Source organism: Pangasianodon hypophthalmus, chromosome 7, assembly GCF_027358585.1.
Source record: "Pangasianodon hypophthalmus isolate fPanHyp1 chromosome 7, fPanHyp1.pri, whole genome shotgun sequence".
NCBI classification, from domain to species: Eukaryota; Metazoa; Chordata; class Actinopteri; order Siluriformes; family Pangasiidae; genus Pangasianodon; species Pangasianodon hypophthalmus.
Window position 1 is genome coordinate 10,803,703 of NC_069716.1, and position 24,009 is coordinate 10,827,711.

The 24,009-nt window shown below is 42.2% G+C and overlaps 1 protein-coding gene across 1 annotated transcript in view; it reads left to right on the plus strand.

Annotated features, from left to right (window-relative positions):
• LOC113542791 (connector enhancer of kinase suppressor of ras 2) overlaps positions 1-24,009 on the plus strand; it is a 141,848-nt gene that overhangs the window by 72,814 nt on the left and 45,025 nt on the right. Inside the window, exons 10-17 of the mRNA XM_026940553.3 lie at positions 3,735-3,865; positions 4,648-4,859; positions 8,668-8,912; positions 14,691-14,731; positions 14,811-14,859; positions 21,472-21,520; positions 21,656-21,828; positions 22,695-22,768. Of these exons, the coding sequence (XP_026796354.2) occupies positions 3,735-3,865; positions 4,648-4,859; positions 8,668-8,912; positions 14,691-14,731; positions 14,811-14,859; positions 21,472-21,520; positions 21,656-21,828; positions 22,695-22,768 (974 nt within the window). The remainder of the gene's footprint in view (positions 1-3,734; positions 3,866-4,647; positions 4,860-8,667; positions 8,913-14,690; positions 14,732-14,810; positions 14,860-21,471; positions 21,521-21,655; positions 21,829-22,694; positions 22,769-24,009) is intronic.

Here is a 24,009-nt window from a genome sequence, read left to right on the forward strand (position 1 = left end):
ACCACGGAAGACAACTAAAGTGGTGGATTGCAGAATCCTTTCCTTGGTGAAGAAAAACCCCTTCACAACATCAAAAGAAGTCAAGAATACTCTGGAGAAGGTAGGCGTATCATTGTCAAAATCTACAATCAAGAGACGCCTTCATATGAATGTAAATACAGAGGGTTTACAACAAGGAGCAAGCCACTGGTAACATTCAAGAACAGGAAAGCCAGATTAGACTTTGCCAGAAAACATCTAAAAAAATCCTCCCATGTTCTGGAATAAGATTCTTTGGACTGATGAAACCAAGATTAACTTGTACCAAAATGATGGGAAGAGAAAAGTATGGTGAAAGAAAGGAACAGCTCATGATCCAAAGTATACCACATCATGTGTCAAACATGGTGGAGGCAGTGTTATGGCATGGGCATGTATGGCCACCAATGGAACAATCTCAATAATGGTATTTATTGATGATGTGACTGCTGACAGAAATGCTACAAAACCGATAGGACGCCACTTCACAGTGCAGGAGGATAATGACCCTAAACATACTGCGAAAGCAACTCAAGACTTTTTGAAGGCAAAAAAATGGAATATTCTTCAATGGCCAAGTCAGTCGCCTGATCTCAACCCAATAGAGAATGCTTTTAGAGACCCACAAACAAGCAGCAACTGAAGGTGGCTGCAGTGAAGGCCTGGCAAAGCATCTCCAAGGAGGAAACTCAGAATTTGAGTTTTGAGAACATGGGCTCCAGACTTCAGGCAGTCATTGACTGCAAAAGATTTTCATCCAAGTATTAAAATTATATTTACAATTATGTCACTTTGTCCAAATACCTTTGAGCCCCTGAAAATGGAGGTACTTTGTTGAAAATGGCTGTAATTCCTAAATGGTAAATGCCATATTTTTGTGGAACCTCTTAAAATAAAGCTGAAAGTCTACATTTCGATCACATCTTGATTGTTTTATTTCAAATCCATTGTGGTGGTGTATAAAGGCAAAATCACAAAAACTCTGCCGTTGTCCAAATAGTTCCAGACCTAACAGTGTGTATGTATGTATATATATATATATATATATATATATATATACACACACACACACACACAAGGTATATATATATATATATATATATATCTCGATAGATAGATAGATAGATAGATAGATAGATAGATAGATATAGATATATAGATATTTGCCTTGAAATATTTTCTTAAAAATTGTGACTGTTAGAAGACAACCATTTTAAAAGAAAGCAAAAAAGTCAGTCACTTTTTACATGACTGTCTTTCACCATAGTTTTCCATTACAGTTAAGGCCCTTGGGGAATTGTTAGCATTGTGTGGATTATTATGCTTAGTTGGCATGAATTTTATTCTTGAAGTTATTCTTAGAGAGTGCTTGTGAGCCTTTCGTTAAGAACAGAGCCGTTACTACAGTCCAGCATAGTCAAGTCTTTGAAGAGTAAGAGAAATTTTCCTAATGGCTTTTTTATAACACTCGAGGGAATGCAGGATATTATTATCAGTCTCTGTGGTGTTGCAGCCAGAATCTAGTAGACATAGGCCACAGAGCTAATCATGATTTGGATGACAACATATTCCATTTTTTTATTTTATTTTTCCTTTAGTAAGGTGGCTATTCAGTTTAAGAATTCACTGAGCTGGAGCTCCAATGACTGGTTGACCCTCTGTATTCCTGATGAATAATTCCTTACTCTAAATGTTTGCTATTTGAGGACTTTGTGCACTGGTATTCATTATTTATAACCTACTGCATCTGACCATCAATACTGCCATCTAGGTGGAAATTCACCAGCCAAGCTTGGACTTTTTATATTTCAGTTTAATTTTCTTTGTACTGACCAAAAAGTACTGACAAAAAAGTGATCCATCTGAACATGAGAAAGTGTTGATTGTTTGTTATTCAGGTCCCATATCACAGATTTGATGCAGGTATATTAGAAAAAAATTAAGTACAGGTAGAAATTCCCCCATACCCTTCCTTTCTACATCTTCTTCTATTTTCTCTCTTTCTCCTTCTCAGCTGCTCTATGTAATGTTACTGTCAGTGATTGCCACACCCTGTCAGAGCCACACAGCTTGTGGAGGCAGCCATCCAGTTAGCTTAATAAGTAAATTACTATTTTCACTGAGCCAGATTTGTAATTTGGGAGAATAGTAAGCCCTATCCTCTATCCCACTCACTCCTATTCAGAGCAAACCCATTACAGGATTTAATTTTCTGAAGACAGTCTAAAATGATTTTTGTTCCGTTAGTGTAGGTTTCTCCTGTTTAAATAGAAAGTATATGTGAATAGTTTTCTTTTTTTTCCCCCATTTTCTCTCAACAAATGAGTAATGTGTGTGAATAGGTGAGGTGTCAAAGCCACAAAACCTCCAGACATAAGTGATGCATGGACAAGCATCACTCTTCCTGTGGAAAAAAATGTCCTCATTTTTTTTTCCTCCCAAACCTTGCTGTTCATTCAAATTAGGAGCTAAGAGGTTCTGTCAACCATTTGGCATTGTCATGTACACTATATGGCAAAATGTTTGTGGACACCTGACCATCGACCATCACACCCATATGTGGGTCTTCTCTTATCTGTTGCCACAAGAAAGCACACAATTGTATAGGATGTGTTTGTATAATGTAGCATTACAATTTCCCTTCACTGGAAGGGGCCTAGCCCAAACCTGCTCCAGCATGACAATGCCCATGTGCACAATGTGTGGTCCATGAAAACCTGATTTGCCAAGGGATGAACTGGAACACTGACTGCACGCCAGGGCTTCTAGCCCGACATCAGTGCTGGACTTTGCTATTGCTTTTGTGGCTGAGTGGGCATAAATCCCCATAGCCATGCTCCAAAATCTAGTGGAAAGCCCTCCCAGAAGAGTGGAGGTACCAGCAAAGGAAGGACTAAATGTGGAATGTTTAAAAAGCACATACGGGTATGATAGTCATATAGTGTAAGTGCAAATAAAACCATTACCATTAAGGGGATTTATTTTTTAAGAGTTTGCTGAATAGTGAACAATTAAGACAACTGAATAAAACTAACCTGATAAATCATCTGATTTGGAAACACTGGGGGTTGCTACCCCTAACTCCCCTTCTCAGCATGTAGTGTAGTTTAGAGTGCAAGGAGCACTGATTTCATTTTTGGTCATCCCCATTTGCTTTCAATTCTGTTCTTATCCTGTGTCCACCCTGGTGTAGTTCCTGATTGTGTCCAGGTGTTTCATGTTAAGCCCTTGATTAGTTTGTCTTTATATACCCTGTTGTGTCTTAGTGTCATTACAAATACTAACGTTAAGCTAAAATGTGTACTTTTCCCCATTCAATTCATTCATTCATTCAAATTATTAAATGTGTTCAAGTGTAAGATCACTTTGTCACTGTGCTGTCTGGCATCAAGCACACTGCACTAATATTTGTTACTCAATGCACATCAAATGTAGATAGCTCAGACATAAGTACTTGCTGTGAGTACTTCCATTTTTATTGTTTAATGCAATTTAACATGAGTAGAGATTCATATTACAGAGGTGCCCTGTGGTCTTGTGCTGAATATTTTTAAGCTGTATCAGCTGATGCAGCTGGTTTTGATCATGTCTAAGAGATAACTTGCTTTTAGCTCCCTGTGTTATTACCACAGAGTTATTACCTTAAAAATATTAGGATGATTTACTGCACTGTTTCTTATGCTCTCTTTTTTTCCATATCTTAAATTTTTCTGTAGCCCATCCCCAACAGTCCTAATGGTGACTCCACAACTCCAACTAGCACAATGGGGCTGTCTTCTAAGATAGACAGATCTAAAGCACGGGACATGTTCATCCTGTTTCCAGTTTCAGGTGTCTGTAGTGCAAGGTAAATCACAGTGATAACAGAGAATGGTGGGCACATCCAGAGTAACTGCATGCATGCAAATGTGGCATATTATTATTGAAACCTGGACGTCTTCATAACCAGGTTTCAATAATCAGCCTCCAAAACATGCCTTAAAAATATGCTCCTGGGGAAAAAAATTATTTAAAAAAAAAAAACAAAAATGGCAAATGTTAAATTTTTAATGGTCTTAACAACAAATCATTGGTCAGCAGATTAGCAAGAATTTAAAAAATGCACTCCTGAGACCTCCTCTGCCATTTGCTTGTTTATTTTTTTCTGCAGTGAACTGTTTGGGTAAACGATAACAGGGAAAAAACAGGGAAATTCACTTGTATAGTCTTCTTGTATGCAAAGGTAAAATCATGATAATGATTAAAATGTTTGATGTAAAATTCAAACTAACACATGTCTGGATGTACAATGTTTTTTTTTTCTTCTAAAAGCTTTAGTCATTATTTGGTTATCTGCCACACCTGATACAGCCCATGAAGTGCTACAAGGCTTAAACATTTAAATAAATCAAAGGGAAAAGCTATCCCATACTAAGTTTCTTTATCTATTTGTTTAGTTCTTGATAATTTCCTGACCAATGATTTGTTGTTAAGACCACTGAAAGCTAAATATTTTGCCATTTTGGGCTTGGTCCATTTTTTTTTTTTTTTTTTTTGCCTAGGAGTGTACTCAAACTACAGTGCCTTTCTGACATCCAAAGCTTTATCACATACCTTCACATGCTTTCACATTTTCTTCAACTGTTACAGAGATGAGCGAGGCGTCATGTCCTGTGATGACACCAGCAAGTATAGCATGAGCAAGTCCAGTTCCAGTAAATACCCAGAGTCGCTCAACTACTACCTTGACCAGGAGAGTGGCAAATATTACTCTCTGATGGAGGGTGAAGGGGCACCAATTGGACCAGAGCATGACAGAAGCCGATTTACAGGGGTACGAAGAAGAGACAAAACCCCAGCTGGTAAGACCTGCTTGACATTATACCCATTATACCCATCTCGATCCACACATGTGAAACTAGTACATTACTGTATATCAAGCAAAATGTCTCGATGAGTCTCTCAGATGTTTGCTCGAGTCTGATGCTCAGTGAAATAAATTTGTTTCATGTCTGTAGAAATGTTACAAAGTGTTGATCATCTGTTGAGGTTGTTGGATTAAAACATTCTTATAAGATGTTCATGTTTTATCAACCATGGCTTTAGTTGACTTTCACTTTCACCAAATTCACACTTCACATTGCACTTTTTCAAAGGTATGTTAGGTGTGTCCAGTCTTATCTGGAAAGGGCCGGTGTGGGTGCAGGTTTTCATTCCAACCAAGCAGAGGCCACACCTGAGTCTGCTGAAAGCTGAGGCTAACTGATTAAACAGGTGGAATCAGATGTAGCTCCTGCTTGACTTGAATGAAAACCTGCACCCACACCGGCCCTTTCCAGATAAGATTGACACCCCTGTGTTAGATGTTGTGTCACCTTAACAGTTAATTAAAATACAGGGTGTCCCAAAATTCTCCGTACATAGGGGAAATTGACACTTTTTAGCAAAATGTAAATTCATTTACAAAACATCCTCTACATGATTGCCATTTCTTGGTAAACACACAGTCATCTCTCCCACTCACGATGAACTCGTGTTAACACATCTGGTGTTATGTATGTAATTGCGTGTCCGTCGCAACCTTGTGACAGCGTCCTGATCCAGCCATGAGAATGATTTCAATATGTTCTTTTGTCAAAGGCATTATTAAAGGGTATCTGAAAAATATAAACTAAGTATGAAAAATTTTGGAAGATATTTTGTATTCAATTCCCCTATGTATGGAGACTTTTGGGACACCCTAGAGATCTTGATGTTATCAAGATTTACACTGAATCCAAGCAATCAAATGCTTGTTTGTGGTTATAACAGTATTCCTGTACAAAAGCATTACTGTCACTCACTGCCCAGAAAACACAAGGTGTTTTCCACAAGGTGGAATGTTTTAATGAGTCTCCACTCTTTCTCTAGTTGGTTTGGAGACATGCCAGCTGCCCCACTACTAGGACATTCTATCTCTTTTTTTTGGAAATGTACCAGCAATTACCTTTGCTCCAATTTACTGACCATCTACTCATGCTACATAGCTTAAGATTTCCATCCAAGCTATATCCTGCCACTAAGAACTAAGGATACACAATTTAGTAGACCAAAGTTTTAGTGGATCTTCACATAATCTTCAAACAAAGATCAGTGATGTTTCTTTTCCGTTTTAACTCTGTTACTTTGTCCAGCAGGGTCTAACAGGCTTTCTCCCTTCACTCACTCTTCCCAACTCTTGCTGACTCTTTTCACATAAGCCTGCTAATAATTGTTTGCGTCACTAATCTCATTTTTTTCATGAACATGGTGTGTTAACTGGCCTACACCTTTTGTCATGTCTGTTTCTGACCATAGGATGTTATCTCAGTATTTTATCACACACCCATTACTGTGTTAGTTGCAATATTGTACTGAGAATGATCCAGCATGCAAATATAATATGATCAGTGGTGGTTGAGCCCACAGCAAAGAACTCACATTGGCTGGTAAACTGTAAGGCTTCATATTGAAGTTCAAGTCCATGTGCTTTAAACAGCAGTTAGACTAGAAATGAGAAATGACCCAAGAAGGGGTTCAAAATTCAGGGGCCCTCTGGCAGTTTGAAGGGGAAGCGTTTGCGCTAGATGTTACGGGAGAAGTAGGATTTTCTCCTGGTTCTCTTTTTCCTCCCACCTCCCTAAACCACGTTGGTAGGTAAATTGGCTACTCTAAATTCCACCTAGTTGTGAACGTGTGTGTGAATCTGTGTACATAGTGCTCTGCAATGGACCCATCCAGAGTGTGTCTAGGCTCTGAATCCACTGTGACCCTGACCAGGAATACTGAAGACAGATAGGTGAATGAAAGAAAGAATGAATGAATAAATGCATTAAACCCACTGAAAACAGTTTTATACAAAGTTCAAAGTTACTTTGGAATTTCTTTCTAATCTGCACGTTCATTGTAGTTTAACCTCTATTTTAAGACAGTATGTTCAATGGCACATATGCATAATTCAGATAGGACTGTTTATTCTAAAAGTAAATAACAATTACTAAAAATAACTGGTATTTATGTACAAGCTGAATATCTAGCATCTTTAAATTTCACGCATTTTTTTATATCTAGCATCTTTAAATTTCATGCATATTTTTTGATCATGCATCTCTTCTTTTCAGCTTTATACAGATGTATAACAAAGGGAGTACTATCCAGAAGCAAGATAATGAACAAAATGTTCTCTTCAGGATGGGATTAGCTCGAATACAGAACAAACATTAAAACATATTGCATACTCTGTTGCATAGACTAGTGATACATGTACTAGTCTCCACTGTGGGGAGCACTCGACTAGTCAGGGCAGTGGGAACAAAAAGTAAGGAGGCAGATGGAAAAGAAATGCAGCCAGGTAGTAATGAAAGCAGTCTAAATGTACTTTGTTAGTCTGAAAATATTTCATGATGCTAACAAACATGCTTGATCATACTTGTTACCTGGGTGTTGGGCTGTATTTGGTTTGTGCCAAATATTATGCTTTGGCTTTAAATCAAATGGCTCAACTTAAGTCTCATCAGACCACAAAATCTTTTTTCCAAAAACTCTCAGATTTTCTAACATGGCCTTCTCAGAAGTGACTTCTTTCTGGCCACTCTCCCAGAGAGGCTGGGTCTGTAAGGAGCTGATGATTGTGTTGAGGTCTGCACAGGTTCTCCTAGTTCAGCCAGTGAGCTCTGTAACCCCTTCAGTGTTGTAGCTGGACTCTTGGCTACTTCTCTGAAAACTGCCCTTCTTGCCTGAGTTTTGCCTGATCTTGGTAGTGTCTGGGTTGTGCCATATTTTTTCCAGTTTGTTATAATGGATTTCAGAGTGATCCAGAAGGTTTAAAGCTTTGGCATTGTTTTAATAACCTTTTTAATAATCTTGTCTCCTCCTAAGAACTTCATCTCGAAGCCTCAGGGGCAGTTCCTTGGTCTTCATAACAGCAGGACTGATCTGATCTGCCATTTTAGCTGTGAGACCTCCCAAAGTCAGAGATATTTATAGTGCAAGCATACATTTGGACATAGGTCGATTTAAAATTAACACAGTTGTACCATGTTTAACATTTAAATACATTAAAAATGACTAATACTTTAATTAAAAACTAGTCCTAATTTAGATTGCTAAAAGAAAGGGGGTGAATAACTATCAGATAACAGTTTTTAGACATTTTTTAAATAATTATGAGGATATCTAAATTCTTTAATCGTATTTCTGTAGAAAGCCACTTCAAAATGAGCAGAAAAATATATCTCATTCTAATATACATGAATTTGATGTTGCAATACAGCAAAAAGAGAAATAATCACTGTGTTTCTTCATGTTTTCAAGAGTTTTTTTTCTTTTAAAGAGAGCAGCACAGAAGGTAATTTCAGACATGTTTGTGGTATTAGCACTGGTCTATGGTACTCACATTTGGCAGAGTTGGCACACTCATGTTTTGAGCATAACTCATAACCATAACTCACTCAGTTCATGTTGATTTAAAATCATCATTTATACCACTGTAGGTATTCTAACAAAATCTTTTCAGTATTAGGAACCATGAAGGACCATGGGAACCTTGAAGGCAAAACAGTAACGCCATTATATGGGCTTTCATTTTCCACTACATAACGACATGTTAAAAAAACAAACAACCTGTTTATTCTTTCTAACATCAATCCTCAGATTCTGACACACCCCTCCTTCGCTATGTGAGTGATGACAAGATCCTAGCCCTCCAGGAGGAGCCAGAAATGCCACAGGAATGTAAGGGAAACACTAGTCACCATACACGCAAGAAGAGCAAGAATCCAAACAGCCCCAACTTTCTCATTAGCCCCTCGTTGCTGTCTTCTTCTGTGAGGCTAGATGCATCACCCAACCGCTTGCCCTTTCCACTGGCAGAGAACAACACTGTGCTACTTTATCATGTAAGTACTGTGACAGTCGTCTCTATCTTCTTTTAATAAGAAAATTTATCTTTTTAAGATCAATAAAGATCATGAGTCTTGTAAAAAGTCAAAGTACTAGAAAAGCTTGATAATTAGGCTGTAGGAGAAAAGGAGCTGATAATGGATTTCTGTGTTTGAATAGAGTTGATAGGACTAGTGGTTCCCTTTCGATACTACACTCGTACTGCGTTGCTAGACGCTATGGGGAAAAACTCCTTTAGCCTTTAGACTTTAGCCTGTGCTCGCCGTCGACACGCCTCGCAGCGGACAGAGCTACTCGCCTGCGCCGTCCCGTTGTCTGCCGAGCGTCAGCCGCCGTCAGCGTCCGGCGCAGATATCGGCTCATCCCCTGCCGCCGTCCAGCGAGTTTGAAGCGCGTTTCGAAACCAAAACCGAAACCTAATCGCTAAAAGAGCAAAGTGTTAAGAGCATTTCCGCTAAAAGAGCAAGCGCTAAAAGAGCATTTTTTCTTCTAAAAGAGCAAGCGGCGTTGAGATAATGCCGCGCCGTCGCTGCAGAATCTCTCTGCACGCCGATGATGGCCATTCAGAGTGTGTTTCCGGCACGATCGAGGACGAGCTGCTAGATGACAGCATGTCTTTAGTGGCGTCAGACGCGAAGAATATTTCGGGCTCTCCTCTCGACCCCGTTCCTCCACCGTCTACGGATCCCAGCGTCACCAAGATGGGGATGGACGCCGAGCTTTTCCGCGTTCTCTCTATAGCAGTGGAAGAGCTGGGATTGGAGTGGTCAGCGCCAGAGGAGCCCACTCGGAGCCGCCTTGATGAATGGTTCCTGCCAGGGTGCCGTCAGGCCCCCTGTCAGCGAGCCGCGCCTTTTTTCCCAGAGGTCCACGATGAGCTCAGCAAATCCACTCCCTACTCAGCTCGCCTTCGCACGTCAGTTTCGTCCGCGTTCTCCACGGTCGACGGCGCAGACGAAAGGGGCTACGAGAGACTACCTCCATTGGATGAGTCACTGGCCACTGGCCTGCCCACTGCTATTGGATGGAGAGCGAAGGTCGTGCACCCCTCAAAGCCGTGTAGAACCACGTCTGCCCTTGCTGGACGAGCATATTCCTCCGCTGGGCAGGCGGCTTTGTCTCTGCATTCTATGGCCGTACTTCAGGTTTTTCAGGCCAAACTCCTCCAAGTTATGGATGAGTCGGGGCCCGATCCTGTGGCTTTTAAGGAACTGCGCAGTGCGACAGACCTGGCCCTTCGAGCTACGAAGGCAACGGCCCAGGCCATTAGAAGATCTATGGCCAACTTAGTGGTGCTGGAGCGCCACTTATGGTTGAACCTCACGGAGATTAAAGAGACAGATAAGGTTTCCTTTTTGGATTCTCCGGTTTCTCCCACGGGGCTGTTTGGACCCGCTGTCGAAGGCTTTGCAGAGCGCTTTACTGCCACACAGAAGTACCACCAGGCGACCCAGGCCCACGCCAGCGCAGCAGCCTGCTAAGCCTGCATCTGCGCCGGTTCAGCCTGCCCAAAAGCCTGAGCCTCCGCAGCGCTCCCGCTCGGCCAGACGCCACTCATTTCTGAGACGTCAGGGACCCCGGCCCAAGCTGACGTTGGATCCTGCGCCTCGGGCGCTGTCCTGATTTGTCAGACAGGAAGAGGAGGGGGCAAGGTCTCGCTGTCGCCGGACCACCCCCCAAACTAGCTCTGTTATGTCCCCGAGCACCCCGTTCGGTTCTGGGTGCCGGTGGCAATGTGTTTGTAAATGCTGTTGTGGATACCGGGCCCATTCTAGTAGCGCCTCCACAAACAGCTGTTGTTCTAACAAAAATAAAACACAAACATTTTCAAAAAGAGAGCAAAATTCCTCTTCCACTTATAACGAGTGTCAGGCTCCCTCAGAGCGATCTGCCACTCGATCCAATCCAACCCCTCGCCACACGGGCAGAGGCCTGGCAGGCCATCCCCGGTGTGTCAGATTGGGTTTTGGGGATTATAAAGCGGGGGTACTCACTCCAGTTCGCTCGAAGACCCCCGCGATTCAGCGGTGTGGTTCCCACCTTAGTACAGGGCAAGGACGCTCACGTTCTACGCTCCGAGGTGATGGTTCAGCTGGCGAAGGGCGCCGTAGAAACGGTTCCGCCAGCACAGAGCGAGTCGGGTTTTTACAGCCGCTACTTCCTCGTCCCCAAAAAGGATGGCGGCCGTCGGCCCATCCTCGATCTCAGACGCCTGAATCGCACGCTCATGAAGCGGCCGTTCAGGATGATTACCTTGAATCAGATCCTCTCGCAGATACGCCCAGGGGACTGGTTCTTTTCTCTGGACCTGAAAGACGCATACTTTCACATCCAGATAAGCCCCCCATCACAGACGATTCTTGAGATTCGCCTTCGAGGGAGTGGCTTACCAATACACGGTCATGCCCTTCGGACTGTCTCTGGCTCCTCGTACTTTTACGAAGTGCATAGATGCGGCTTTCTCTCCTCTGAGACAGAAAGGAATCCGCATTCTGAATTACTTTGATGACTGGCTCATTTTAGCCCAGTCAGAGGCCGAGTTAGTGTCTCACAGATCTCTCCTCCTCAGCCACTTGGAGTGCCTAGGACTCAGGATCAATTTTGCCAAGAGCTCACTGTCTCCCAGCCAACGGATTTCATTCCTGGGGGCAGTTTTCGACTCAGCCCACATGAGGGCTGTAGTTGCACCAGACCGCGCGCTAGTCATACAGCAGCTCGCGGCCTCCTTCAAAATTGGAGCTCTTCGCCCCCTGAAGATGTTCCAAAGGATGCTAGGCCTCATGGCCTCCGCATCGCCAGTACTACAGCTGGGCCTGCTCCGCATGAGACCTCTTCAGTACTGGTTGAAACGACAAGTTAGTCACGGTTACCTTCGCATCAGGGTGACCCAGGCCTGCGTAGCGGCCCTGGCCCCTTGGAAGGAACCCCAATGGTTCAAGAAGGGCATAACCATGGGCATTGTCCACAGAAGGAAGGTTGTCTCGACAGATGCTTCCAACGTGGATTGGGGAGCTCTGTGCGAGGGCAAACTGGCCTTCGGCTCCTGGTTGGTTACAGAGGGTCGGTCACACATCAACTGCCTCGAGATGGCGGCAGTATGTCGAGCTCTTCAGACCTTCTTGCCGGTCCTGAAGGGGCACCACGTGTTAGTCCGCTCGGACAGCATGACGGTGGTCGCCTATATAAATCGCCAAGGCGGGCTCTCCTCGAAACGCCTTTTCGAGATGGCAAAACGTCTCTTGGAGTGGGCACAGCTCATCCTGCAGTCGTTGAGGGCAGCACACGTCCCTGGCGTGCTGAACCGGGGAGCAGACATGCTATCTCGGAGCAACGTCCCCTCAGGGGAGTGGATGCTCCACCCGCAGACGATTCAGAAAATCTGGGAGGTCTTTGGCAGGGCAGAGGTCGATCTCTTCGCCTCAGAAGACAACTCTCACTGCCCAATGTATTTTTCAAAGAACGAGGATGCATTGGCCCATGATTGGCCCAACCTCCTCCTGTATGCTTTCCCCCCGATCGCTTTGATCCCTCAGGTAGTCAGGCAAATCAGGGACCACAAACACAGAGTCCTCCTAGTGGCTCCGCTCTGGAGGAACCAGCCTTGGTTCTCGGAGCTCTCTCAGCTGCTTACGGCAGCCCCATGGCCCATTCCCCTGAGACGGGACCTCCTCTCTCAGGCGAACAGGACAATTTGGCACCCCCAACCCGAGTTATGGGCATTGCATCTTTGGGCCCTCGACGGGAATCATGTCCTGAACACTATTTCACAGGCTAGAGCCCCGTCTACAAGACGCCTCTATGCCCTTAAGTGGTCAGTCTTCTCTGCCTGGTGCGCAGCCCGTGGCGAAGACGCTATTGCTTGCGACATATCCGTGATATTGTCTTTTCTACAAGAGCTGTTGGACAAGGGCCGCTTCCCGTCCACGCTCAAGGTTTACGTGGCAGTTATAGCAGCTTTCCATGCTCCTATAGCAGGACAGTCTGTGGGCCGGAACAATCTAGTTGTTCATTTTCTGAGGGGTTCCAGGAGGCTTAATCCGCCCCAGTCCCCCACCGTCCCTGCGTGGGACCTGCCCACAGTCCTGAGGGCCCTCAAGGGGTCTCCGTTTGAGCCACTACAGTCTGTGAACTTGAGGTTCCTATCGTTAAAAACCACCTTGCTACTGGCGCTAGCATCGGTCAAGCGAGTAGATGACTTGCAGGCGCTCTCGGTGAGCCCTGCCTGCCTCGAATTTGGGCCCAACGACTCCAAGGTCGTCCTAAAGCCGAGGCGGGGTTACGTCCCTAAGGTGCTCTACACCCCATTTAGAGCACAGGTTATTTCTCTCTCAGCGCTTCCTCCATCGGAGGAAGACCCAGAGTTGAACCTTCTCTGCCCTATCAGGGCGTTGAGAATTTACATCGAGCGTTCCGCTCCATTTAGGCAGTCGGAACAGCTCTTTGTGTGCTTTGGCGGCTGCACCAAAGGGTCTCCGGTCACAAAGCAGAGAATTTCTCGATGGCTAGTTGATGCTATAGCATACTCCTCCCTGGGCCTCCCGAGCCCCATAGGAGTGAGAGCCCATTCCACTCGGGGCGTGGCCTCGTCGTGGGCATGGTGTAGCGGGGTGTCCATGGCAGACATTTGTGCGGCGGCCGGCTGGGTCTCACCGTCCACATTCACCAGGTTTTATAGCCTGGATGTTCCAGCCTTGCAGGCTCGGATCCTATCTGCCTGAGAGACACCCTGGTTATGACAGGCGGATTCCTTGTGTGTTTTTGGCCCTTTTGGGAGTGCTGAAATGGCACAGTATTATTTCGAAACGATTATTCTAGGCTGGGTTGACCTCGGCTTGATTGGTGAACTCCTTAGTTTTGCCATGATTCCCTCAAAAGTCTGTTCTTCTGCTAGTCTGATTTATTCATAAATCACAAATGCTAATCTCTGCTGCCGCACTCCCAGAATACTCACCTCAACCATATTAGTGTGCTGAGTCTCCATTATTAAATAACCACAAAATCTGGAGAGAGTTAATATTTCATAGTGTGACACTCTCAACTAAAGAGTCCTGGTGTTGTCAGTTAGAGATATAAATGACATAGCCACTCACACATTCACACAGATCTTTCCAGAAGGAAGGGAAAATAGTGACATGAATAATCAAGTGAAACTGCTGCTGGTGGTGGTGATGGGGACAAGTCACATGCAAAGAAGAATCTTGTCAATACATATCCCTATCACAGAATAACTAATATACTTAGTTCCAGTTGAATGAGATCAATGTGAGTTAATAATAAATGTGGAGAAGAGGGTTGGATTAGCCACTCCCAATGACAGGTGAGCCTGAGGGAGTCCCAGGTGGCAGCTAAGCAAGCAGAGGAGAAAATGAATTGTGAAAAGTGAATTATCTTTGTAAATTATGTAAAGAGCAATTGAGCAAAAAGTATTTTTTCAGTAGTTGGGAGCAGTTTACTGAAGCATTAGTATTCCTTACACCATTCGCAATAACATGTCTTAACTTAGAAAATAATCAGAGAATAATGAGAAGAGCATTGCCACTTGCGAAATTTATCCTTGTGTGTAAATTATTGCATTCTTGGTGTGTCTTTCTTTTATATTTTTATACTTACATATTTTTTTATTTTTTTATATCTTTATATCTGCTGCTGTAACAATGCAAATTTCCCCATTGGAGGATGAATAAAGGATTATCGTTTCTTATCTTATCTTAAAATGTAAGTCATGTAACTAAATGACAGAATGACAATAACATGGTGATTTCTCTTCTCTGCAGCAACAAAGAACTGGTGACATAATGCAAGGGGAACCAGAGAGGTGAGAAGTGACCTGTGTGGGACACTAAAGTTTTAAAATAAACTCTTTCTGAAAATTTAATAATTTGTAATGTGTGCAGGTATCCAGGATCTGGAATGGATATACATGGAGGTGCATCAACATCAAAGGTATATTTTATGAAGCTCATATTTCCCTGTGATTTGAAATGGTTTGACATCTCTGAATTTTTTTTTATTGAAAATAAACAACAGTTTTTAATCTTCTATTATAACATGCAGTCATGGGAAAAAGAAAGCACACCCTCCTTCAAGTCTATGTTTTTATTTAACAGGGCTGTGACACTCTTATGGGTGGCAGGCTTGGGACAATTTAAAAGAGGGCTCTTTATTTTTCCTTTTATTTTCCTTCGCTTTTCAGTGATTATTTTATGGTACACACACACACACACACAGTTCTGTGCTGCTCAGCTCTCTCTCGTGGCTCTTGTCTCTCCCCCTTTTTGCTTGCCACCGCTCACTGAAACACAGAACACTCATTACCAAAATCCCCCACAGATGTAGGTCCTTACCATTCACTTTTCCCGGCTCCACCCTCCATTCACAAACTGGCACTCGACCACGCCCCCGCCTCCACATACCCCTACCATCCGACTCAGCCCAGGGAGCCATCCCTGCCACATCCATCTGTGCCCTCTGCCTGTGGACCACCTTGAACTTAAATGGCTGAAGTGCCAAATACCAATGAGTAGTGTGAACCATGAACCTTCAGCCCTCTGTCTGATGCATCACTCTGCAAAACAAAGGGGAGAGATAAGTCAGGAGTGGTCTGCCACAGAGTACAGCTTTTACATGAAAAAAAGCCTGTTGGCACGGCTCCTTCTACTGGACCAGGTCTGGTGCTATCTTTTTAGTGAGATCAGTCAGGGGGCTGGTGACATCCAATTAATTAGGCACAAACCTATGATAATAGCCAGCCAGCCCCAGAAACTCTCACCTCCTTTTTGGTCTTGGGTCTCAGGCAGGCTGCAATTGCTGAAAATTGATAATTGTCTTATCAATTTGAGGATGCTGTCTTGGGATCCCAACCCGTGAGATCATTTTGAAGAGTGCCTCTGCAACACCGTGCAGAGATGTTGCGAAGAGACACCGCTTTGACATATCATGTTGCATAATAATGGTGCTTTTGGGGTGGCAGGCGGCTTCACTTGTTGACAGTCCCGACATGACGCACATCACCTGCGAACATCGCCACGAATGCCTGCCCAACAGAAATAGGCTATGAGATGGTTCAGTGTTTTGTGCTGACCTAAATGCCCAGCCATAGTATTATGATGAGCTGCCTGGAATGACATTTTCTGATGGCTCTTTCACTTACTTGAAGGTGTACCTGAGGGTTTCGTCTCATGTCTGCTTCAAGGGGAAATCCCCAAAGGGCCCTCCCCTTATACCTCCCTGGTATGCGGTAGAAACGCTTCTGGGCCATCTTGCGGTCCCATCTTGGAGAGTATGATGTGGGGTATGGCCACAGGGGCTGCCAGGGCTACTCCAGCTACTCCCCACGGCTGAACAGGCTCCATAGCACCTGCCGATCCTCTGGCTGAGCTTGGAGCTTGATCTTGCCATGTTGATGTTGTGTCTGGTGGATGCTGGCAAAAGGCTTGATCTCCCCTAGTAGCCAATGACCTCTTCAATCTGGGAAGGGTTATAACACCATCTCCAAACAATTTGAAATTCACCATTCTACACTGAGAAGGATTGTTTACAATTGGAGAGCCTTCAAGAGAGTTGCCAATCTTCCCAGAAGTGAGCATTCCAGCAAATTCAGTCCAAGGTCAGACCATTTAATGCTCAGAGATATAAAGAAAAACCCAAGAGCTACAGCATATAACCTGCATTAAATGTTTATGCACATAAGATAAGATAAGATAAGATAAGATAAGATAAACTTTACTGATCCCACAGTGGGGAAATTTACTTATCACAGCAGCTCACAGACAGTTAAAGTGCAGGAAGAAAGAAAAGGAAGGAAGAAAGAAAAGTTAAAACTATAACTATATATATATATACCCTTAGGAATAATAAAAGAAATAAAATTATATAAAATTTATAAAATATTGCACATATGAACATAACAGTAATGCAGTGTTGTAAAAAAAAAAATTATAAAATAAAATGATAAAATATCTAAAATTATAAAATATTGCACATTTGAACATTACTGTAATGCGGTGTTGTAAAGTCTGACAGCCACTGGTATGAATGACCTGCGGTAGCGCACCTTCCTACACTGGGGGTATAGCAGTCTGCTGCTGAAAGAGCTACACAGGGTCTCCACAGTCCCATACAGGGGGTGAGAGGTGTTGTTCATAATAGATGTCAGCTTGGCTAACATCCTCCTCTCACCCACCACCTCCACAGAGTCCAGTGGGCAGCCCAGGACAGAGCTGGCTCTCCTAACCAGCTTGTTCAGTCTCTTCCTGTCCCGTTCTGCACTGCCTCCCACCCAGCAGACTACAGTGTAGAGAATTACGGAGGCCACCACAGTATCGTAAAATGTCCTTAATAATGTCCTGCACACTCCAAAGGACCCTAGTCTCCTCAGCAGGTGGAGGCGACTCTGGCCCTTCTTGTACAAAGCATCAGTGTTATCCAGCCAGTCCAGTCTATTGTTTAGGTGGACACCTAGGTACTTGAACCTATCCACCAACTCAATGTCCAAGCCCTGGATGGTCACTGGTATGTGGTGCGGTGTTCTCCTTCTCCGGAAGTCAATCACCATCTCCTTCATCTTACTGGTGTTCAAGTGCAAGTGGTTACACTCACACCAGTCAACAAAGTCCTTGATGACGTCCCTGTATTCCTGTTCATTCCCATCAGATACACATCCAACAATGGCTGTATCATCTGAGAACTTTTGGAAGTGGCAGGTGTTGGTGTTATAACTGAAGTCTGAGGTGTACAGTGTGAAAAAGAAAGGGGAGAGCACTGTGCCCTGGGGAGCCCCGGTGTTTCAGACTACCACTTCAGACACACAGTCATGCAACCTTACATACTGTGATCTGTTGGTTAGGTAGTCAATTGTCCATGCAGCCAGGTGATCATCCACCCCCGACCTCTCCAGCTTCCCATGCAGCAGTGCTTGCTGTATCGTGTTGAAAGTACTGGAGAAGTCAAAGAATATGACTCTCACAGTGCTCCCGGTGGTCTCCAGGTGCCCGGTGCAGCAGGTAGATCACTGCGTCGTCCACACCGATGCCAGGCCGATATGCAAACTGCAGTGGGTCGAGCACTGTGCTCACTAAGGAATGGAGGTGACAGAGGATGATCCTCACCATGGTCTTCATCAGGTGGGAGGTTAAGGCAACAGGTCTGAAGTGGTTCGGCTCCCTGGGGTATGCAGTCTTTGGTACTGGAACCACACAGGAAGTTTTCCACAGGATTGGGACTCTCATATTCTTTGACTTCTCCAGTACTTTCAACACGATACAGCAAGACTGCAGTCTGGGGCTGATTCCATCTGGCCCAATCAGCACAATCAGAAAAAGACTGAACAAGTATGGCTTTCATGGAAGGATGGCTAGGAAAAAGCCCATTCTCTCCAAAAAGAATATGGCAGCACAACTTAAGTTTAAAAAACTGCATGTGAACAAACCACAAAAGTTCTGGAACAATATTCTTTGGACTGATGAGACCAAGGTGGAGATGTTTGGTCATCATGCACAGCACCATATGTGGTGAAAATCAAACAAGCAAATTACCACAAACAACTCATACCAACTGTCAAGCATGGTGGTGGAGGGGTGATGTGGACTTGTTTTGCAGCCACAGGACCTGGGATACTTGGAGTCATTGAAACAACTCCACTTTATACCAGAATATTCTTGAGACAAATGTAAGGCTATCTGTCCAGCAGCTTAAGTTGGGCCGAAATTGGGTCATGCATCAGGACAATGATCCCAAGCACACCAGAAAATTGACATCTGAATGGCTAAAGGAGAAAATAATCAAGGAGTTGGAATAGACATGTCAAAATCCAGACCTCAACTCCATTGAGTTGCTGTGGTGGGATCTTAAGAGAGCTGTTCATAAACAAATGCCCTCAAACATCAATGAACTGAAGCAATGTTATAAAGAAGAGTGAACCAAAACTTCTCCAAAACGGTGTGCGAGACTGATAAACTCTTACAGAAAACATTTACTTTGAGTTATTGTTGCTAAAGGTGGTTCTACCTGTTAGTGACTTATAGGGTATACTTATTTTTTCCCACCTGGTTTCTGAATGTTCATTTTACTTTTTGAGGAAAATGACCACATATTGAAATTTGTGTTTTTTTGTTGTCACCTGAGGTTATTTGTTTATAGAAGTTGGTGAGGCCCACACAATTATTATTTGGGCCCTGTTGATTAAAAGCATAAAATTGAAGGAGGGTGTACCTTCCTTTTCTCATGACTGTATGTCCTATATTGTAATGCAGTGTCATTAACACTATTTGATAAATGCTAAATAAAAACATTTAATAATGTAGACAGATTATTAGATTTTGATTCATAATATATACACTGTGTGCACAATTATTAGGCAAGTTGTATTTTTGAGGATAAATTTTGTTATTGTACAACTACAGTGCTCTTGGTCAATCCAAAATGTTAACAAACCCTCAAACCTGAACATGTAAGTAGTAAAAGTGAAGTTTTGGCTTTCTTAAGAGAATATCTACATGTACACCAGTATTAGGCAACTATTAGTGTGCAGAATTATTATGCAACTAAATGACAAACAAAGATTTACCCATCTCACTTGTTTATTTTCACCTGTCAAAGTGAGAATAATAAACAAACTCAAAATTTACAAATAAACATTTCTGAAATTTCAAAAAGAAAACCTCAGTGACCAATATAGCCATTCTTTTCAATAACAGTCACAAGCCTTCCATTCACAGAGTCAGTCAGTTTCTTGATCTGCTCAGAATCAACTTTTTGTGCAGCCGCAACCACAGCCTCCCAGACACTGTTCAGAGAGGTGTACTGTTTACCTTCACTATAAATTTCCTGCTTAAGAAGGGCCCAAAAGTTCTCAATAGGGTTTAAGTCAGGTGAAGAAGGGGGCCATGTCATTAGTTTTTCATCTTTAAGGCCTTTACTGGCCAGCCACGCAGTGGAGTACATTGATGCATGTGATGGAGCGTTGTCTTGCATAAAAATCAAAGTCTTCTTGAAAGATGCAGACTTTTTCCTGTACCACTGCTTGAAGAAAGTGTTTTCTAAAAATTGGCAGTAGGTCTGAGAGTTGATTTTGAGTCCATTTTCAACCCGAAAAGGTCCAACTAGTTCATCTTTAATAATACCTGCCTATACCAGTACCCCACCTCCACCTTGCTGGCGTCTGAGTCGAAGCAGAGCTCTGTGTCCGTTACTGATCCAACCACGGGCCCATCCATCTGGTCCGTCAAGAGTCACTCTCATCTCATCAGTCCACAAAACCTTCGAAAAATCTGTCTTCAGATATTTCTTGGCCCATTCTTGACGTTTCAACTTATGTGTCTTGTTCAGAGGTGGTCGGGTTTCAGCTTTCTTACCTTGGCCATGTTTCTGAGAACTGAACACCTCATACTTCTTGACACTCCAGGTAGGTTGCAGTTGTGGAATATGGCAGCACTGGAGGATAATGGGTTCCTGGTAGCTTCATGTTTGATTCTTCTCAAATCTTTGGTGGTTAACTTGCGTCTTTTCTTCTCGACACGTTTCTTGTGACCCTGTTGACTATTTGCTACAAAACGTTTGATGGTTCTGTGATCACGCCCCAATATCTTAGATATTTCAAGAGTGCTGCATCCCTGTGAAAGACTTTTTACAATTTTTGACTTTTCAGAGTCAGTTAAATCTCTTTTTTGGCCCATTTTTCCTGAGGAGAAGAATCTGCCTAATAATTATGCACACCTTGATATAGGGTGTTGATCTCCTTAGGCCACACCCTACACCCTACAAACAAATACTATCACCTGATATGCATTAATTCCAATAAGCATTCAAGTTTATACAGCTTGGAGTTGGAAATTATGGAAAAATGATGATATGGTCAAAATACTCACTTGCCTAATAATTGTGCACACAGTGTACAGTCAACTCCAGAATTATTGACACCTTCCATGAAAATGGGCAAAAAAATTGAAGACCTTCTCTTAATAGGAAAAACAGCACTGAGCCTATTCTGATTTCTCTTGTGAAATTGTAGAAACAATTTGCTTTCTACATGTTGATAAGTCTTTGGTTTTCCTCATTTTGAAGAATAACAAAGGGGGTATACATGTGCACAACTTATACACAAAGTAAATGGGAAATGGTTAAAGGCAACAACTGGAGTTCCTGGATACAGATAACATTTTTAAAAAGCATAGAATTATTTAGGGATGATGATTTGTTTGTAATTCTAAATTGCACATAGCTGTGAGTGTGCAAATGTGTGCACATCATGGCCTGTGGTGAACTGGCATCCCATTCCCCCCTCATGCCTAGTATTCCCAGGATAGGCTCCAGAAGAATGAATGAATGAACTTGTTGAGTGTGTGTGTTTCTGAGGGAAAAAAAACTATTACAAAATAGGTTGAAATATTTTGTGGAAGAAACTGAGTGTACAATCACTTTGTCTATTTTCCTGAATGCTTCCAATAATTCTGCAGTTGACTGCAAGTCTGTTCTGAGATTTCTATTTGTGGATTCTCAATGGATCTTATAGCTAGCTTTCTTAATGCTATATTTATTCCCTTTTACTCCTTTCTACAGTCATTCCACTATACATCATTAAGAACAAAAAACAAAAAGAGAACTAAAGGTATGTTTGAAACTTGTACAGCATCACAGGAATTAATTTCTTTAGTAGACATAATTGCAAAGACATGTTTCTAACCACAATTTTTACTAATTAAATACCGGTACAAGGCCAAGAATGATTTTTTTTTAATGCTAGGATCCCTGACCAGTGGAAGTCGTAGGAAAATCTCCTGTAAGGATCTAGGCCATGGTGACTGTGAGGGCTGGTTGTGGAAGAAGAAGGATGCCAAAGGGTACTTCACTCAAAAGTGGAAGAAATACTGGTTTATTCTGAAAGATTACTCTCTCTACTGGTACACCAACCAAAATGTAAGCTCCAGCCCATCTTTCTGTTTGCAAAAATGGCTCCAACACCAAATCTCAATGTGTATTTGATAAAGCTGCAGTATATACTGTATCCCCACGTGTGTATAAAGCACAAGCTAAAATAACCACAATAAAATTTCATTTCTAGCTAATCCATAAGCCCATATATACCTTACACTGTCATTATCAGTGTCACTGTTATCTCACTCTATTTTCAGTGTAATTCAGAAATGTAAAATGTACAGTACTCTGCAAAAGTCTTAGGCATCCCATATTTTTAGTACAAACTTTGTTATAGATTTATAGATGATTTATAGATGACTTCTACATTATCAAGTCAGTACAAAAACATTTTAGATTTCCAAACATTAGTTTTCCAGCACAAAATGAAGTGTTACAGAAAAATGTTTGTATGACAATAAAGAAAGCAGCATATTACATAAGAGACCACTTTTCAGACAAAAAAACATAAAGCTGCTGGTTTTTGCATGCAAAAATAAGAAGCAAGTGTGACAGTCAAAGTCTCCAGAAGAACTGTGGCTGGTTCTGCAAGATGCTCAGTAAAACTTACCAGCTAATTTCCTTATAAAGCTGCACAAATTGTACCTGAGACTACTGATTTTTTTTTTTTAAAGCAATGGGTCATCATACTAAATATTGACTTTGTTTAATTTAGTACTGTTTGCTGCTCTTTATAGAATTTTTTTTAAATGTAGAAACATTTAATTTCATTATTTTTGAAGTCTGTAGAGCAAAGATACCTTTATTTGCATGTGCCTAAGTCTTATGCACAATACTGTAAATCTTCTAGTACTTTCATCAGCTATGCCTCATACAATCTCTCTTTGACTCCCTTAATGTCTCTTCAGGATGAGAAAGCAGAGGGCTTCATCAGCTTGCCTGAGTTCCGAATTGACAGAGCAACTGAATGCAGACGGAAATTGTGAGTCTTGTTCAGGTTTCCCTTGAGCATTTCATTTACCTGCCTTGTACTCAACTTACTGAATACATAGTGTATGCATAGTCTACTTTACTCATTTGATGATATGCACACAATAAAGTCTCCTCAAAATAAAAGTATAAGAAAATAATATCAAAGACAGCATAATAACAATATATATATATATATATATATATATATATATATATATATATATATATATATATATATATATATATATAACATGAAGCACGAGTGTTGCTTACCTGATCTCAGAACTACTTGGCAGACGCTGTCTTGCTTACACCACAACCACTTACCTGCATTTTAAAAAAGGAAGGTTTGTATGTTTTCTTGGTCGAAACCAAATTATTGTATATGCAGTAGCAAACTTGTTGTTTCACTTGCCACTTTCCACACACCATAGCATATCCTCTTCACTGCAATTGCAACATGCTAAGTAAATAATCCTTTTTGGTATAATTGCAGCATGCTAAATTAAATAATACAATTTTATTGAAAATTACTAACTTTATATTACAGTTTCATTGTTGGTTGTAGGGAGCTAAGCTAATCAAAAATAAATTCATTTTTCCATTCATGTTGTAATTTAATATGGAAAAAACAGAACATATTTTTTGATATTTCTGACATCCCCATCCACATCCAGGCAGAAAAAGGAGACATATTTTCTGCAAATCTAGGGTTATGTGGTGTTGAAGTGCCTGATACTTTCCAAGCAAATTAAAATTAATGTTTAAATCCGCAGTGTCATGAGATGGAGACGAAGATGCAAATGCAGTTTGAGATTTTATTATAGGGGCTGGTAAACAAATCCAAAACAGTGTTCAAAAACATTATTCAAAAACAGGAAATGGTCAGGTGATCAGCAAACATCAGTACTTGGGCAAAATCCAAAATCACACGAGAGGCAGAACAAAGTCAAAACCAGAATAACGATAAACAGAAATAAAGGCTTGGTAAGTTCACATAGATACACACTGAGCATTTCTTTAGTGTGAGTGTGGAACTGGAGTCCTTATATACTGTTTGGAGTTGATTGTTTGTGGAGTGGAGTTGAGTGTTCAGGTGTGTGTGACATTAGAAAGCAGGTGAATGTGAAAGCAAAGTCTGTGGATGTTGGGAAGTGTAGTTCATGACGGCCATGTTTGTAGGCCATGGTGTGTTCCGGAAAACAGTTTCTTGTCGATTCTGGTGTTGACCTGATGGGCCAGAATCCAGCA